This window comes from Heterodontus francisci, chromosome 2 (genome assembly GCF_036365525.1).
Source record: "Heterodontus francisci isolate sHetFra1 chromosome 2, sHetFra1.hap1, whole genome shotgun sequence".
Classification (NCBI taxonomy): domain Eukaryota; kingdom Metazoa; phylum Chordata; class Chondrichthyes; order Heterodontiformes; family Heterodontidae; genus Heterodontus; species Heterodontus francisci.
The window spans coordinates 20016129-20034995 of NC_090372.1; the positions used below are offsets into that span (position 1 = coordinate 20016129).

The 18867-nt window shown below is 43.9% G+C and overlaps 1 protein-coding gene across 7 annotated transcripts in view; it reads right to left on the minus strand.

Annotated features, from left to right (window-relative positions):
* The window catches only part of fhod3b (formin homology 2 domain containing 3b), a 603766-nt gene that overhangs the window by 188043 nt on the left and 396856 nt on the right, over nucleotides 1–18867 (minus strand). For all 7 annotated transcript variants that reach the window (XM_068055417.1, XM_068055443.1, XM_068055407.1 and 4 more), the window contains exons 7-8: nucleotides 13130–13241; nucleotides 1133–1227 (exon numbers count right to left, since the gene is read on the minus strand). In XM_068055417.1, the coding sequence (XP_067911518.1) occupies nucleotides 1133–1227; nucleotides 13130–13241 (207 nt within the window). The remainder of the gene's footprint in view (nucleotides 1–1132; nucleotides 1228–13129; nucleotides 13242–18867) is intronic.

Genomic DNA, 18867 nt, shown 5'->3' on the forward strand with positions numbered 1-18867 from the left:
ACAAAAGAAGCAGTGTTTGATGTAAACAAACTGCATAATCCAGCGAGCACGGATTCAAACCATAAAGCTGCCTTTATTAACCCCAGCTGTGATGGTCTTTATCCATACTTGGTGTGTTATTACACAGTTTTATCACTCATTGAAGAGGACTAAAAGTTACAATCAAAAGGTTCTTAATTCTTATTTACTCGTGTATTTCTGTCGCTATTTCAGGCATTTTGCCATTTTTTATTTATTTATTCAGGGGGCGCAGCTTTGCTGGCAAGGCCAGCATTTATTGCCCAATTCTCCCTCGCTCACCTTCATGTCACATCCCAGCACCCACAAGCAGACAAGCTACTCCCAAGCCTCCGTCAAAGCTCCTTGGGCACCAACTCTACTTTAGATGATGTTTACAGTAAATTGCCTTACTCGCTGACACTGTCTCTACCTCTCACTCAGTTCCATCCCCTCCGAAGCCAAGATTAGAAAATGGTCCATGTAGAATCTTGGGTGCACATTCCTAACACACCACTGGGTGGCACAAATGGCAATCACCTCTGACGCTGTTTAATAGCGAGCTCCTTTTGAATTTGATATTGCATTTTAGGGTTACAGCTACAACTTTATTAACATTCAATAAAAGTCAGCAGGAAATGGAAAGTGTATTAAGCAGGTTTCTCAATGTTATAATCTGACCAACATTATTGCTCGAATTAGCAAATGGAGGAAAATGTACTGTAGTTTGCTTAAAAACAGCATTAAGAATCAAATCACTACTTGTACTGATTTCCCTTCCAAAGTTTGTAGACATGAACCCTACCTGAGGAGCACACTGGTATATCATTGATCTGAGGGTTTCAGAACGAACTGACAACTGCCACGATGATAAAAAAAAAACCATGAATATTATTGCTTCCGACTTTTGTCGATCACAAAACAGGACTTTGAAAATCATGCCCTGTAGCATCACGATTAAACAGCCAGCCAAAGGTAACCAGTGTTTTACTAACAACACGGGAACGCGATTGTTTAAAAGCTACTCTGTCAGGTGCCCGGTGCTCACTTGGTGGCAGATGATGGTTGTCACCTTACAGGCCAATGGGAACACGGGCAAACAGGCACACTAAATTCAACTGAACGTTGCACAAACCTTATTTATTAAAGTCATTGCATAAACGAGAAGCTCGGTGTCAATTCCATCTTTTTCATCCAGTATTTCCGTAACATTTGACCATGGTTTCACACCTGCAGAAAAATATTACAGACACTATTTAGCAATCTGTCTGGCCCCAGAATTACACACAAGCTGGAGTTCCTGCTAATTTAAAGACACAGGAAACTGCAAACAGGAATATTGAGGCTGTAACATGTATTATAAATGACACTACTTCAGTCATTTATCCAGTTGGCATAATACATGTCTCCCTCTGCCACAATCAAATAGGACAGGGGAGCAGAATTCTTCAAGGCCCTGGTGCCTTTCAGACACAGCTAGTATGAGTGAGAAAACTGTCAATATGGGAATAATTCTCATTTCTGAATGAGACAACGGACCTGAAATTATGTGGTCGATACATCCCTGTGGGGGTCATGCCCATAGAGTCATTAGTCACTATAGCACAGGAGGACGACATTCAGCCCATTGAGTCCATGCCGGCTCTCTGTAGAGTAATCCAATCAGTCCCATTTCTCCATAGCCCTTTCAAGTGTATTTACCTCAAGTGCCCATCCAATTTCCTTTTGAAATCATTCATCGTCTTGGCTTTCAATACCTTCATAGGCAGCGAGTTCCAGGCCATTACCACTCACTGTGTAAAAATATTCTTCTTTACAATCCCCTCTACATCTCTTTCACCATCAGCTAATGGGAACAGCTTTTCTTTGTCTACCGTATCTAAACCTGTCAGAATCTTGTACACCTCTATCTAATCTCCCCTCAATCTCCTTTGCTTAAAGGAGAACTACTCCAGCTCCTCCAAATTAACCTTATAGCTAAAATTCCTCAGTTCTGGAACCATTCTGGTAACTCTCCTCTACACCCTCTCAAGGACCCTCACATAATTCCTAAAGTGTGGTGACCAGAACTGGACACAATTCGTTAGTTGTGGCTTTATAAAGGTTCAGCATAACTTTCCTGCTTTTGTACTTAATACCTCCATTTATGAAGCTCAAGATCCCATCTGCTTTGCTAAGTGCTCTCTCAATATGTCCCGCCACCTTCAAAGATTGATGCACATGAATGCCAGATCCCTCTGTCCATGTACACTCTTTAGAACTGTGACATTTAGTCTATACTGCTTCTCCCTATCCCTTCTGCCAAAATGCATAACCTCATACCTCTCTTTATTAAACTGCACATGCCACTTTTCTGTCTATTCTGCTAACCTATCTATGGCCTGTAGTCGATTGGTATCATCCTCACTGCCACACCTCCAAGTTTGGTATCATTGGCAAATTTTGAAATTTAATTCTATACTCCAAAATCTAGTCATTTATATATGATTAAAAACAGTAAAAATTGACCCTTGGGGAACACCACTGTCTACTATCCTCCAGTCTGAAAAACAACCATTTACCATAACTCGCTGTTTTCTATCCTTAAGCCAATTTTTTATCCAAGCTGACACTGACCCTCCAATTCCATGAGCCTCAATTTTGTTAACGTGCCTTTTATGTGGTACTTTGTCAAATGCTTTCTTAAAATCCATATAGACAAGATCCATTGCTTTCCCTCCATCAACCTTCTCTGTCACTTGATCAAAAAATTCAAATTAGTTAAGCATGATCTGCCTTTTACCATTTGGTGCTGCATCTCCTCAATTAACTCAAACCTCTCCAAGCGCCTGTTTATTTTTCCCTGATTATTATTTCTAAAACCTTATCCAGTACTGATGTTAAACTGACCAGCCTGTAATTACTCGGAATGTTCTTGCACCCTTTCTTGAATAAGGGTGTCACATTTGCCACTCATCAATCCTCCGGCACCTCCTCTGTATCTAGGAAAGATTGGAAGACGTTCCACCATCTCCACTCCCAATTACTTGAGCAACCTAGGATGCAAGCCATCCGAACCAGGTGACTTATCCACTCTAAGCACAGCCAACTATTCCAGTATATCCTACCTATCAATTTTCACCTCATCCATTACCTCTAACATTTCCGCTTCTGCCGATACTTTGTCAGCATCCTCTTCCTTAGTTAAGACCGATACAAGGTAGTCATTAATTATTTTAGCCTTGCCCTGCACTTCTAAGCATATATCACCCTCTTTATCCCTTAATTCCTGTATTCTGCTAATCATCTCCCTCAGAGTACAGTAATCACTCTGAGTCTGAGTCTAGCACAATGCCTGTTAGCTAGTGTTTCTGGTGTAATGCATGAAGCCAGCCAGGATCCACATTGTCGTAGCTCGAGGCCCGAGTCCAGACTGGCTTCACTCATGAAGCATTTGTATTCAATGATTTCTTCCTTTAAGATTCACTCCCATGATTCTCGCAGGACCATGTGCAAGATGCTCAAGTGGAAGATCCTCAACTGCAAGATCGAACAAGCAGCTGATTCCAAGGGCACTGACTATGGCACTCTTGAACCAACTATTCCGAAGTGCACAAGGGATCAGAGAGCTGGGTTTCTGGATTTTCCCTTCCTGTGAATGGAAAGCACCTATCCTGTGTCTGATGGCATCCTGCAATGAAATGGCCAAGATTGGAAATATGTGCTTTACAAATTGCACCCATTCTGAGCTTATCTACAACTTGCCCAGTGATTGATTGATCGAATTTTGGTCCATTTATCTGAAAGAGACACTTTTTACAAAAATACTATAGTATGATAAAACTACAGAGTGATTACTGTTGGGGATTCCAGCCTTGGAAGGCAAGAAATCTTATCTAGATAAAAATGTTGGCTGCTTGACACCATCAGTGTAGAGGGGAATCAAAAAAAGGAAACAAGGAGGGGGCAAAGAGATTGTATGAGACTGTACTCAACTAACACTGCTGGGATGATGCAAGTTAAATTCCTTCCCAGATCGTGCCATGGTCAGTGGAAATGATATAGGTTGGTTTAAGCCATTACTGTGATCACAGAGCTCATTGCTCACCACAACAGGATGATAGCGCTTTGTTGAAGAACAATTTTCAGAAGCTATGTGCAGCCACGTGAACCCCCCCTACCAACTGGAATGAGGTAATATTACCACCAAATGATTGCAATGTACTATAAAATCAGGTCCTGCTTCCCACAAACACATACACTTGGGCCTTTGAGGTCTGTAGAATGGCTGCACCACAATCAACAATTCTGCAGAATTGACATTATCTTCTTAAGTTTAGTCCAAGAATAGCAGCAATTGTAGAAATGCTCTGTAGACGTCTGTGCATTTATCAAAACCTACTTCATCATCTTCAGAAGCGTGCAGAGCATTGGTTTGGCAGATGTTGTGCACAAAAGAAACAAGATGCATTTTGAAGGGAAATGAAGAAAAAAAAAACTCAGTACTGGAAGGGCCAGCAGGCAAATGTTAATTCCTGAAGCTGAAAGCCACATCTATGGATTGCCGTTTCATATAATGCTCCACAGAAAGAATATAGTTAGGTCATCAGTAATCTGTGTGTCAATTTGTAGCAACCACAAATCCACATTATAGCTTGAGGTGAAACAGTCACGAGAGTGACATTTAAACAGAGAAATTTACAGCTCTGTACCAAAGACTTCAAACGTTTATAATCCAGGGTTCACGTCCCACACTTTTTTTTTTAAATGAACGGTTCTCAGCATTGAAAGTAATTATAAAAGGTGTTGGGAGACCTTCCAAATTCCTCGAGTTTCCACATTAAAAAGATATTCAAGCATTCAATTATAGATCATAAGCAGGGGGTAGATTGAACAGACATGTGGAACAGATTCTTCCAGTCCAGAACAGGAGATATATTATCAGTAGGAAATATTGCCTCACTACATGTTTTCTTCTTGAAGTTAGATAGAAAAAAAACATTAGGTTATGAGCAAAAGGTTGCCTGTCATGATGCTAAGCAGTAGACAGATGGGAAGTAAATATACTATGAAGTCTTTTGAAGCGCTGTCTCATCTTGGTAAAACATCCCAAGGTTTTTTTGTATTATGTTCATAAATACAGAAACCGGAGGTGATGTGATTGGCAGTGTAATAATGTCAACACATTGTTTGTTGCTGCTACTATTTTATTTTACTTTGTCCAAATCAATGCAGATTAGAGCCAACTTCTGTCCTCCCTCTTCCTCTGCATAGGGTAGTGGATCTGTGGAACAGACCTGCTTTTTCAATTCATTTATGTGGGCCTTGCTGGCAAGGCCAGCATTTATTGCCCATCCCTAATTGCCCTGCAGAAGATGGTAGTGAGCCGCCTTCTTGAACTGCTGCAGTCCGTGTGGTGAAAATGCTGCTAGAGTGCTGTGAGAGAAGAACTTCCAGGATTGTGACCCGGTGATGGCAAAGAAATGGCAATATAGTTCCAAGTCAGGATGGTGTGTGATTGCAGGGGAATATGCAAGCTGCCCTTGCCCTTCTAGGTAGCAGAGGTGACGGGTTTGAGAGTTGCTGTTGAAGATGCCTTGGCAAGTTGTTGCACTACATCTCGGTGCGTATTGCTGCCACCGCGCCCCGGTGATGGAGGGACTGAATGTTTAAGTTGGTGGATGGCACCAATCAAAGCGGTTTGCTCCGTCCTAGATGATGTTGAGCTTCTTAAGTGTTGTTGGAGCTGCACTCATCCAGGCAAGTGGTGAGTCTGCCATCACACTCCTGACTTGTGCCTTTTAGATGGTAGACAGGTTTTGGGGAGTCAGGAGGTGTGTTACTCGCTGCAGAATTCCCAGCCTCTGACCTGCTCTTGTTGCCACAGTATTTATGTGGCTGGTTCAGTTAAGTTTCTGGTCAATGGTGATCTGCAGGATGTTGATGGTGGGGGATGATGTTAATGCCATTGAACATCAAGGGGAGATGGTTATATTCTCTCTTGTTGGAAATGGTCATTGCCTGGCACTTGTGTGGTGCAAATGTTACTTACCATTCATCAGCCTAAGCCTGAATGTTGTCCAAGTCTTGGTGCATGCGAGCATAGACTGCTTCATTACCTGAGGAGTTATGAATGGAATTGAACATTGTGCAATCATCAGCAAATATTGCCAATGGATGGGAATGCCATTGATGAAGCTCAAGATGGTTTGGCCAAGGACACTGGCCTGAGCCCTGTCCTGCAGTAATGTCCTGGAGCTGAGATGATCGGCCTCCAACAACCACAACCATCTGCCTTTGTGCTAGAAATGACTCCAAGTTTTCCGCTGATTCCCATTGACTTCAATTTTACTAGGTCTCCTTGATCCCACACTTGGTCAAATGCTGCTTCAATGGCCAGGGCAGTCACCTCACCTTTGGAATTCAGCTCTTTCGACCAAATTTGGACCAAGGCTATAACGAGGTTTGGAGTCGAGTGGTCCTTGCAGAACCCAAACTGAGCATCGATGAGCAGGTTATTTCTAATAGTGCAGTCATTGACCCATTTCATTACTTTGCAGATAATGTGTGATGAAACAAACTCTGGGGTGGAAGTACATATTCCTTAAGGGATATGGGATAGTGTGGGAAGGTGGAGTTGAGGGAGAACAGCCATGATCTTGTTGAATGGCAGAGTAGGCTGAATGGCCCAAATGGCCTCTAGCAGTTCCTATTTCTTATATTCCTTGATAATCAAATGCATGAACATCTCTGAGCCCTGCGACCTCAGCTACCAAGCAATAATGTTTTTGGAATACCTTCACCTTTAAGTTCCCTCCAAGTTACACACCATTCTTGGACTTATTGTCCTTTCTCCAGCATTCTGGTCTAAATCTTGGAATTCTTAACACTATCATGGGAGCATCACCACCATGATGCAGTGGGTCAAGAATAAATCCCATTAACAATGGACAATAAATGTGACCTTGCCAGCATTGCCACATCCCATGAAAAGACTGAACTTTTTTTTTTGCATGTATACTTAGGCCAGCTCGTCACACGGAACCTTGGTTTATTTCGACACCTTTCTTCAGATCTGCTAACTATCTTGTGCTGTGGTTCTTGGGTCCTCCATTCACCCTCTCTCCCATTTCCTCCTGAACCATGCAGGATTGGACCAATGGTTGACACTCACATATGGAACCATAGAGTTACAGCACAGGAGACCATTCATCCCATTTCCAAAGCAGCTCTTTCATACAGCGATTCAAACTAATCCCACTGCCCTGCACTCTCCTTATAGCTCTAGATCTTCCTCTGCTTCCAGTACGTATCCTTTGATCACAGCAAGAATCTGAAAGGACTTTCACGTACCATCATATTATAGCCTGCAGTAGACCCTTGAAGTCATCTGTTGAGAGAGTTCCAAGGGAGTGGGACAGTGAAGTCGCAGGCTTCCCCACAGCGCAGGGTGATTATCACATTGTTCACATCATGTCATGGTGTCGTACTTTGCACACACTCAACTGCAGTAGCATCACACAGAGCCACGTGCAATGAAAGTGCTTTGTTCGGAATGGAAAGACAAATTGTGGCCACAGCACAATTCTTGCCTCTGCTGAATCTTTCAGAAATTCATACCTCACAGGTCAAGTTACAGTCTCCTATCTGGAGAAGTCAGTTACATGAGACACTAGATTTTGGACAAAGTACATCACAAGGTCTGGGGAGGAGTGTGGGTGTGCCCAACAACTGGTCCGGTGCAGTCATGGATGAACGATTATTTGCACTGCTTTCTAACAACAACGTGACATCAGTCAAGCAAAGAATCTGCAGCAACACTGGCTGAATGATAGAAGCATAGAATGATACAGCATAGAAGACCGCCCATCGTGCCTGTGCCATCTCTTTGAACTAGCTATCCTATTAGTCCCACTCCCCTGCTCTTTCCCTACATGTGAGAGGTCCCAGACTACATGCGTGAAGTGCCACTACCGAAGCAACAAATGCTTTCCACCTCAGTATCAATTATCCTGGAACAACAGTTATGCACTGGGCACACTTTCCCTGATAGCAGTTTGTCAGCAAGCGAGAAACAGGCAGGGAGTGTGCACTAACGGCCTTCAGTAAACCAGCAATGCTGCTGGCATTGGATGTGGTGCCAAGAGTAAATTACAGCTTGTAAGGTTTCGATCCTTGTCCCAAATAGCATAAGCAGCTGAAATGAACAAAAACAAGAAATGCTGGATTCACTCAGCAGGTCTGGCAGCATCTGTGGAAAGAGAAGCAGAGTTAACGTTTCGGGTCAGTGACCCTTCTTCGGTTTTGCTTTTATTGAAATGAACAAATCTTGGTGTTCAGGTTTTGGATTTATTCACCAGTGAGGCAGCAATGCAAAAAAAAAATACACCGACCCAAATCTTCAGGCCCTGAACTCAACCAGGATTAAAGCAAAAAGTAAGCAGCACAGTTCTGGGCTGTCATGGGACAATAGCCAGAGATCTACAACAAAAGCTTGCATTTTCATAGTACCTTTAACGTGGTAAAACGCCCCAAGGTGCTTCACAGGTGCGTTATAAAATAAAATTTGACATCCAGCTACATGAGGAGCTATTTGGTCAAGTTTTTGGTCACCTGTCCTAAGAGGTAGGTTTTAAGCTGCGCCTTAAAGAAGTAAAGAAAGGAAAAGAGGCAGAGAGGTTTAGGGAGGAAATTTAGAGCCGCCAATGGTGGAGTGAAGAAAATCGGGGATGCACGAGAGGCCAGAATTAGATGAACGCAGAGATCTTGGGAAGCTGTAGCGTTGGAGGAGGTTACAGAGGCATGGAGGGGAGAGGCCTTAGAGGGATTTGAAGACAGGATTGAAAGCTTTAAAATTCTGATACCAAGAGAAGCGCTTTTGTTTGGAGTCCACAGGCTTTAGAAACTTCAAACAGTGAGTGCTGGTGTTAGATGAGAGCTTTTCAAGTTTTTATTTTTTGGTTGTGCAGCTGGCCTCTGACAGCCTCAACACCTGTGAGATCATTGGAAAAATTTACCTGCTGCCAACCACCCCCCTCCACCACCTGAAGTCAGAGGTTTTAAAAGAAGAATTATGGCGATATCAATGAACGTTTCCTCGGTTACTATTTGAAAGGAGGAAACGGAACAGCAAATGGCGGAGGAAAGGAGTGTGAAAAAAGCATTTCAGAACAATGCAACTTGTCAGTTGCCCCCAAATTGCATGGGTCTTAGTGAGGAGTTCTGGATGAGAAGAGGGCAACAGGAGAATAAGAGAAAAATACTTTGGATGCTGGAACTCTGAAATGAGAACAGAAAGTGCCGGAAATACTCAGCAGGTTCGGCAGCCTCTGTGTAGAGAGAAAGAGAATTAACGTTTCAGGTCTGTGACCCTTTATCAGAGCTGGCAAAAGTCAGGAATGTATCAGTCTTTGAGCAAGTGAAAAAGTTGGGGTGGGGGGGGGGGGGGGGTGAAAGAAGAACAAGGAGAAAGGACTGTGATGGGATGGATTGGGGGGAGATTAAATGACAGAGATGTCATGGAACAGAATGCAAATGGAGTGCTAAATAATTATAGTGAAAGATAAAGCATGAGTGCAGAGAGTGCGCTAAGGGCAGAATAATGAACAGCTCTGTACGAAAGTAAAAATATGAAAAACAAGTTTAACTAGAAAATGGTTAAAAAATATATTTTAAAAAGTCAACATAAAAATAAAGATAAATAAATAATGGGGTTCATGGTCTGAAATTGTTGAACTCAATACAGAGTCCAGAAGGCTGTAGAGTGCCTAATCGGAAGATGAGGTGCTGTTCCTCAAGCTTGCGTTGATGTTCACTGGAACACAGCAGCAGGCCAAAGACAGAAATATGGGCATGAGAACAAGATGCTGAATTAAAATAGAAAGGAACCGGAAGCTCAGGATCATGCTTGCGGACCAAGCGGAGGTGTTCTGCAAAGTGATCACCCAAACTACGTTTGGTCTCCTCAATGTAGAAGAGGCTGCATTGTGAGCAGCGAATACAGTATACTAAATTGAAAGTAGTACAAGTAAATCGCTGCTTCACCTGAAAGGAGTGTTTGGGGCCTTGGATAGTGAGGAGAGAGGAGGTAAAACAGCAGGTATTACACCTCTTGCGATTGCATGGGAAGGTGCCGTGGGCAGGGGACAAGGTGTCGGGAGTGATGGTGGAGTGGACCAGGGTGTTGTGGAGGGAACGGTCCCTTCGGTATGCTGACAGGGGAGTGGAGGGGAAGATGTACTTGGTGGTGGCATCACGCTGAAGGTGGCAGAAATGGCGGAGGATGATCCGTTGGATTTGGAGGTTGGTGGAGTTGAAAGAAAGAACAAGTGGAACCCTTTCGCAGTTCTGGGAGAGAGGGGAAGGGGTGAGGACAGAAAAGGGTCGGACACGGTCAAGGGCCCTGTCAACCACAGTGAAGGGGAATCCTCGGTTGAGGAAAAAGGAAGACATATCAGAGGCACTTTTGTCGAAGGTTGCATCATCAGAACACATGCTCCGGAGAGGGAGAAACTGAGAGAATGGAATGGAATCCTTACAGCAGGCAGGGTGTGAGGAAGTGTAGTTGATTAGCTGTGGGAGTCGGTGCGCTTATAACAAATATTAGTAGACGGCCTATCCCCAGAGATGGAGACAGAGAAGTTGAGGAACAGAAGGGAAGTGTCGGACATGGACCATGTGAAGGTGAGAGAAGGGTGGAAAGTGGAAGCAAAGTTGAAGTTTTCCAGTTTGGGGCGAGAGCAGGAAATGGCACCAATACAATCATCAATGTACCAGAAACAGAGTTGGGGGAGGGGACCTGAGTTGGATTAGAACAAGGAATGTTCAACATATTCTACAAAAAGACAGGCATAACTAGGACCCATAGGGTACCATAGCAACACCTTTTATTTAGACTAAGTGAGTGGAGTTGAAGGAGAAGTTGTTTAATGTGAGAACAAGTTCAGCTAGGCGGAGGAGGGTGGTAGTGGATGGGGACTGGTTGGGCCTCTGTTCAAGGAAGAACCTGAGAGCCCTCAAACTGTCCTGGTGGGGGATGGAGGTGTAGAGAGATTGGACGTCCATAGTAAAGAGGCGGCGGTTAGGGCCAGGAAACTGGAAACTGTCGAAATGGCGCAGGGCTTCAGAACAGTCACGAATGTAAAGGGACGGGACTGAACAAGGGGAATAGAATCAAGATAGGAAGAAATAAGTTCAGTGGGGCAGGAACAGGCTGAAATGATGGGTCTACCAGGACAGTCCTGTTTATGGATTTTGGGAAGAAGATAGAAGCGGGCTATTCGGAGTTGCGGGACTATGAGGTGGGAAGCTGTAAAGGGAAGATCTCCAGAGGAGATGATGTCAGTGACAGTCCTGCAGACAGTGGCTTGATGGTCGGTGGTGGGGTCCAGGGGGAGGTAGGAAGAAATGTCTGAGAGTTGGTGCTCAGCCTCTGCAAGGTAGAGGTCGGTACGCCAGACAACAAAAGCACCACCCTTGTCTGCAGGCTTGATCACAATGTCAGGGTTAGACCTGAGAAAACAGAGTGCAGTAAGTTCAGAGGGAGACAGGTTAGAGTGAGTGAGGGGGGCAGAGAAATTAAGGTGCCTGATGTCATGCCAACAGTTTTCAATGGCAAGATCAAGAATGGTAAGAGGCCAGAGGGAGGGGTCCGGGAGGAGGGAGAGTACTGGAGGTGGATGAATGGGTCGGTTGGTCGGTGGGGAGGAATCCTAGCCAAAGAAATGAGCTCGGAGGCGAAGGCGACGAAAGGAAGGCTCAACATCATGCTGAGTGCGAAATTCATTGAGGTGGGGACGTAAGGGTATATAACTACATCCTTTGCTAAGAAATAAGTAAGGGCAATAGGAGAGATGTTCCAGCTACTGCAGGAAGATCTGCAGCCAAGATTACTGCCCAGATAGCAACAACAACTTTTAATGTAATGAAATGTTCCAAGGCACTTCACAGGGCACAATGTGCCCAACCTGCACCCAAAGTGACACCCGCCCTCTGGGTCACTAAAGGCGAATTTTTAAAAAATGCCAACGCAAGTATAAAACAGGAGAAACTAATTTCGTAATTACAGGAGTTTAAGTAACCAGAGGAAAACTACTCAGATTGTTTATTTAGCTTTTTGAAGACAGTGATGCCCGTCAAAAATATCATACGCTGCTTTTATGATCGATCTTAGTGTCTGGTGTTAGGGCCATGTGGTGAGGTGTGTGGGTGGCTCCCACTGTTCAACTCCCACCTGACTGCAGCAAGTGTTTTTTGTTGTTAAGAGTTTAAACCCTTTGTGTTTTATTTGTCAAATAAACAAACAGTGACAGGTTTTCTTGTAGCTGTTTTTAGCTCCCCCTTGGTGAATCCTTGTTCACCACTTTCCAATTATAAGGCAAAGAAAGCAGCACAAACAGACTTTCTTAGGTTTAAAGGAGAAAAGTTGAAATTTATTAAACTTAAACTCTAATTCGGTTGACACCTACGGATACACGACATGCCCACGCTAGCATGCATACGTGATACACACATGCAAATAGAGTCAGAAAAGAGAAGAAAAATAAAGTGCAAAGTTTGAGGCAATATCTGAAGAGTTTTTCTTACGGTTCTTCGAGCTCACTGTAGTGTCCTCGATTGTGGGTAGATATTGCTTTTTTGTTGGGGCCCAGTATTCTTCTTAAACCTTGTTCACTGTAGGAGACTTTTCTCTCTTGGGGTTCATGTGTCTTCAGTGGATTCAGAGGCTTGTGCGAAAGAGATGGGAGCAGGCAGACAGGAGAGGCTGTGGCAAGCCAGTCAGTAATTAAATTTGTTAACTATTGCTGCTATTCTCTTTGTAGCTCTGTTCATATCTGCTGCAATCCTTCACATGGTGGCACTGTTTTAAATAAGGCCTCTGACTGTATCTGACAAGTACTGTATTCCATTCAAATAGGCATTGGAGACTGCTGTGGTGCACTGCTGAAATAAACTCTGTCTACTTTGCAAATGAACTCTATTGAGAAAATAGGCTTTGATTGACTCATTGGCTTATGCAGTGGTGTCAATGGACACAGTGCTGACAGTACTTGACAAAGAATGAAATATTCCTGTGAATGATTACCATAGTTCTGAATCCAAATGATTGAGCAGGGAGGGGAATCTCGAGTATAAATAAAGTAACGGCACTTACCCCTCTTGTGGTCTACTTTGGTGACGGCTTGGATGAGAAGTGGTGCATTGGATTCCGTATACTCCACAAACACCAGCAGCAGCTTCAGGGCCGTCTTCACTACCAGGCGAAACTGCACAACAAACAAAGACCAAGGTTACCTCAAGAAAATGTTGCTCCAACTTCACGACGGGCAAAGAACTGCATTTTTCTTTACATGCACAACTACCCCAGAAGTCAGTCTGCATTCATGGAAAGTAGCTGTCAATACTGACTGGCCAACGGTCATCACTGTCTAACAACAACAAAAGCAACTTATATTTATATAGTTCCTTTAGCATAGTGAAATGCCCAAGATGCTTCATAGGAATGTTACTGAAAAAAACTTGACACCGAGTCACATAAGGAGTTATTAGGACAGATGAACGAAAGTTTGGTCGTTAGGTTGCATTTTAAGGAGTGTCTTAAAGGAGGAAAACAAGGTACAGAGACGCTGAGGTTTAGCAAGGAAATACCAGGGCTTAGGGCCTAGGCAACTGAAGGCACGACCACCAACGGTGGAGTGATTAAAATCAGGGATGCTCAAGACGCCAGAATTGGAGGAGCCCAGAGACCTGTGGGCCTGGAGGAAATTACAGAGATAGGGAGGGATTTGAAAAAAAGGGTAAGAATTTTAAAATCAAGGTGTTGCTTAACCAGGAACCAAAGTAGATCAGTGAGCACAGGGGTGATGGATGAAAGTGAGTTAGGACACGGGCAGCAGAGTTTTGGACGATGTCAAGTTTATGGAGGATGGAGTCCGGTCAGGGGTGCATTGGAACAGCCAAGTCTAGAGTTAACAATGGTATGAATGAGAGTTTCAGCAGCAGTTGAACTGGGTCTGGTGCAGAGGGGTGGGGGATGTTATGGAAGTGAAAATAGGCAGTGTCTTAGTGATGGCACAGCTAAGTGGTTGGATAAGCAGCATTATGCAGGCTGCAAGGACCAGGCAGAAAGACAGACAGATTTTATCCTAAAGCTTGAGAGGTGGCTGTTGCATCTGTATAAATTAAGCAGATATAAACTTCTTTTCTCTCCTTTTTCTCCTGTGTCATACAATGTTTCCTCCCTAGAGGCTAAAGTTATTGAGAGTCTTTCTTTTCGAAGCAGGCGGACGGGACAACATCATTGTCGCTCTCGGCTTAAATAATGATGCGGATTCGGAGATGATGGCCAGAGGAAAGGGCAGGTAACCACAAGTGCTCCCCCTGTAGGTCAGAATGAGAGCTGCACAAGAGATAAATCAGAAATCCAGTATGTGCTGCAGAACCATTTCAAATAGAACCAAAATCTGCTTGCGCTCCCAATTAACTCCATTTGTACACCAAATTGGAAACCTGGGTACTGGGATCAATTGAAAAATGAGTGCACATTACCAGGCTGCCAGGATGGTGTCAGTTTGGTACTTAGATTTTACAGTGGCTGCACTTTGGCTTTGGACCCTGGAAGCCAAACCATATTGCAATGTATAACTCGGTGTTTTCAAGAGCAGACCACCATTTTAGCAAGCATGCCACTGCAGGCAGTTACAACATATCAACAGGAGCTGAGTGACAGCCTTGAGCATTCCCCATTGGCAACTCAGAAGTTACAATCACTTGAGATCCATCACAAAATTTCTCTTAAAAAGCAACCAACTTTGCAAATTCGAAACAGGTCATTTGAAAAGGATATTCAGGTTTGAGGTCAGTTTTGACTTCAGCTTCTGTCACTGCTAAGTGTATATCAACTTTTCATTAAGTGGTATCAGCAAATTATGACATTGTGTCTTAAAAAAAACTCCGAAAAATCAGATGAAGTTGCTACTCAGTTCCCATTGCCATCGCGTCAAGGTTTTGTCACCTGGCCTCAGCTGCCAGTGTTTCATAATGATTATTAGTTTGAAGCAGGGTTGGACCTGCAGATAAATACACAAGGTCACTGTAGAAACCACCCCCCCCCCCCCCATCCCAAAAACTCTTTTTCCATTGGCCTCTGCTTCATCAGGCTGCTCATATCTACAGGCTGATAGGTCACCAAAACACCATTTTTATATTTACACAAAGTATAAATAATGCCAAGAATAAGAATAGAAATTGCATACATCAATCAGAGAAGTGTCCAATAAATGCACACTGGCCCACACATTAACAGCCTTGGAAAATATGTGATGCATGTATCAGGAATCACTTGCAGACAAGAGCTGTTATAGAGGAATGCCACTTACGAGGAAAACAAGCATTCCTTTATCTGCTGATTTCACGAAAGGGGAACTTCAGCTTAGAGGTGAGAACTGCAAATGGAAAGCATCTCCCCAGGAAATTCGAGCTATTTAAACAACTGGCCTTAGATATTCTGATCTTCAGTCTTCCTCGGGGATATCCTCCACTTTAGCATTTGAAATGGGTCACATTGACACAGGCATAGCAGATCTGATAACACTTGAATCCCAACCTTCACCATATTAAATGTACACATACAGTGAATAATCAAGCCTCACAATGGGCTTTGAGATGCATTTTCATGTGGGTGAATGTGATATAAATAGGAGGTGTCTAACGTACTTAAAAATATAGATCCAGGAATCAGTAAACAGGATTATTTTTCACAGTTCTGTTCCGAAGGGACGGCCGATGGCCTCCGTTGCCCTCAAGATGAGCACCTGAAATACCATAGCATACAAGGCTATGGGCCAAGTGCTGGAAAATGGGATTAGAATAGTTGGGTGCTTTATGGCCGGCACAGACATGATGGACTGAAGGGCCTGTTTCTGTGCTGTATAACTCTTTGACTCAATGAATATGAGTAGAAGAACTTGAGCCTGTGATGAGTGACTTGCAACAGCAGATGGCAATCACATACTTGACTGTATCCAAAAACTATTCAGTCCACTTGCTGGGTCCTGATATTATCTGTAAAATTCCCAGAAACTCTCTATTGAATGTCCCTCTCTCCTCCTATCCTTACACCCATAACCCTTTAGTTTTGTCGCTTCTACATATCTAGACACACTGTACTGTTGACCCCTGTCAGCGGGGAACAGAATAAGGTGCTTCATGAAGAGAGAAGAATGGGGATCACAGAGAGTGGGGATAAAATAACTGTCTTCCCCAGCCCCCAAGAAAAATACAATTGTACAACTGGAGTCAAAAAAATTAACTAAATAGGAAAAGCGTGGGGTAAACTGTGACGCACTTTGGAAAAGTTTCTATTTCTTGAACACATTGTAATTGTAGTCGGGTAAATCTTTATCAATGTAAATCTTTGCGTGCAGCATTCTGAAAGTGCAAGTGCTGAGAGCCTGGGCAAAAAAAGTGGGCGAGTCCCAGTGAAAATACTGCATATAAGGTAGCACAGAGTCAGAAATCACTAAAGATGAGCAATCGTGGGCATCTACATAGATACAAACTTCAAAAAAAACGATTCAGAGAATGATTGTGGAAATTATGGGTATAATTTTATGCTCTCCCCTGCGGCTGGTTAGGAGGCAGGGAGAGCATAAAATCAGGTGGGACGGTGACAGTGGGGAGATTCCACCACCATCCTGCCTCAGCCGAAATTTAGTTCGGGTGGGAAGGCCTGTGAACGGCCTTCTCGCCCTGCTGCCAATTGAGGCCCTTAACTAGGTAATTAACGCCTAATTAAGGTCCTCTTCCTGCTGCCGCACGGGAAGCACAGCACCAAAAATCGTGTGGGCTGCTTCCTGCTTCTTGGGGCGTTGCCCTCATTCAAAGGCACTTAGGTCCCTTGTTCAGGCACTGGCATCGGGAAGGGGGGGACCTGCTGAGGGCCAGCCCCACTGCATCCCCCCTTGCTGCCAAACCCCCTCCCACCCTCCCCGTCGACCCCACACCGCGAGACCCTCCCGCCCTGACCTACCTTAAATCTGGTTCCAGCGCCTTGCCTTGCTGTCTGGTGGCTGCAGTTATAGCAGCAGTCACTGCCTCAGTGTTGGCGCTGCAGCTGCCAGCCTCTGACTGGCCAGCAGCTCTGCAAGGCCGAGACTTCCAGCAACGGGGTTCTAAATCCTACAGAAGCCTGCCGCTGTCCGGTTAAGTGTCTGATTGGCACTAAATATGGCGGGTTTTCTGCACAAGTGGTGACACGGGGATTTCGGCTTCTGTTTCCCCAGCATCGAGACCCCCGCCACAAGCATAAAATTCCCCCCTATGTGTGGACTGTTGATCAGCAGAACAGTTTTTTTTTTACAGAGACTGTGTTGGGCTTCTCCAGGGCTCAACAACTGCTGGGCTCCAACCCCATGACTCAAAAGCTACTGGACTCCACCTCAATCCCCTGTCTTGGTGCAATAGTTACTGGGCTCCCCATACCACTACCAGACAGCCAGAAAGTTTACAAAGTGTGAAGGGTTTGAATGCAATCCAGTCTGAGTTGATAAAGTGTGAATGGGCTGAAAGTAGGCCAGTTCAATTTAATAAAGTGCAAATGTGGGGAGCATTAATGTTTTTATGCTGATTCTGCACAATGTGAAGTAACAAACATTTTTATAGAATCATTGAATGGTTACAGCACAGAAGGAGGCCATTCAGCCTGTTGTGTCCCTGCCGGCTCTCTGTAACAGCAACTCAGCTAGTCTACCTCCCCTGTCTTTTCCCCATAGCCCTGCAAATTTTTGCTCTTTACATAATTATCCAATTTCCTTTTGAAAGTCACAATTGTATCTGCTTCCACCACTCTCTCAGGCAGTGCATTCCAGATCCTAAGCACTCACTGCAGAAAATGTTTTCCCTCATGTCGGCTGTTGCTTCTTTTGCCAATCACCGTAAATCGGTCTTTTCTGGTTCTTAACCCTTCCACCAACGGGCACAGTTTCTCTCTATCTACTCTGTCCAGGCCCTTCATGATTTTTAACACCACTATCATATCTCTTCTCAACCTTCTCTTCTCTAAGGAGAACAGCCCCAGCTTCACCAATCTATCCTCATAACTGAAGTTCCTCATCCCCATAACCATTCTCCTAAGTCTTTTCTGCACCCTCTCCAATGCCGTCACTTCCCCCTTTAAGTGTGGCGCCCTGAATTGGACACAATACTCCAGTTGAGGATGAACCAGTGATTCATTAAGGTTTACCATAACTTCCTTGCTTTTATACTCTATGCCTTTATCTATAAAGCCCAGGATCCGGCACACCTCATTAATTGCTTTCTCAACCTGTCCTGTCACCTTCGATGATTTGTGCGCGTATATCCGCAGGTCCCTCTGCTCCTGCACCCCTTTTAGAATTGTATCCTTTATTTTATATTGCCTTCCCTCATTCTATCTCCCAAAATGAATCACTCCATACTTCTCTACATTAAATTCTATCTGCCACTTGTCCCACGTATTCCATCAGCATATGTCCTCCTGAAGTCGATCAATATCCCCCTCACAGTTCAGAATACTTTCAAGTTTTTAATGTTATTTTCAAATTTTAAAATTGTGCCCTGTACTCCAGGTCATTAACATAGATCAAGAAAAGCAGTGGTCCTAATACTAACCCCAGTCTGAAAAACAACTGTTCACCACTACTCTGTTTCCTGTCACTCAGCTAACATCATATCCATGCTGCCACTGTCTGTTTTATTTCATGGGTTTCAGTTTTGCTGACAAGCGTGTTATGTGGCACTTTTATCAAATGCCCTTTGGAAGTCCATGTACACCACATCAACCACATTACTCTCATCAACCCTCTGTTACTTCATCAAAAAAATTCAATCAAATTAGTAAAACATGATTTGCCC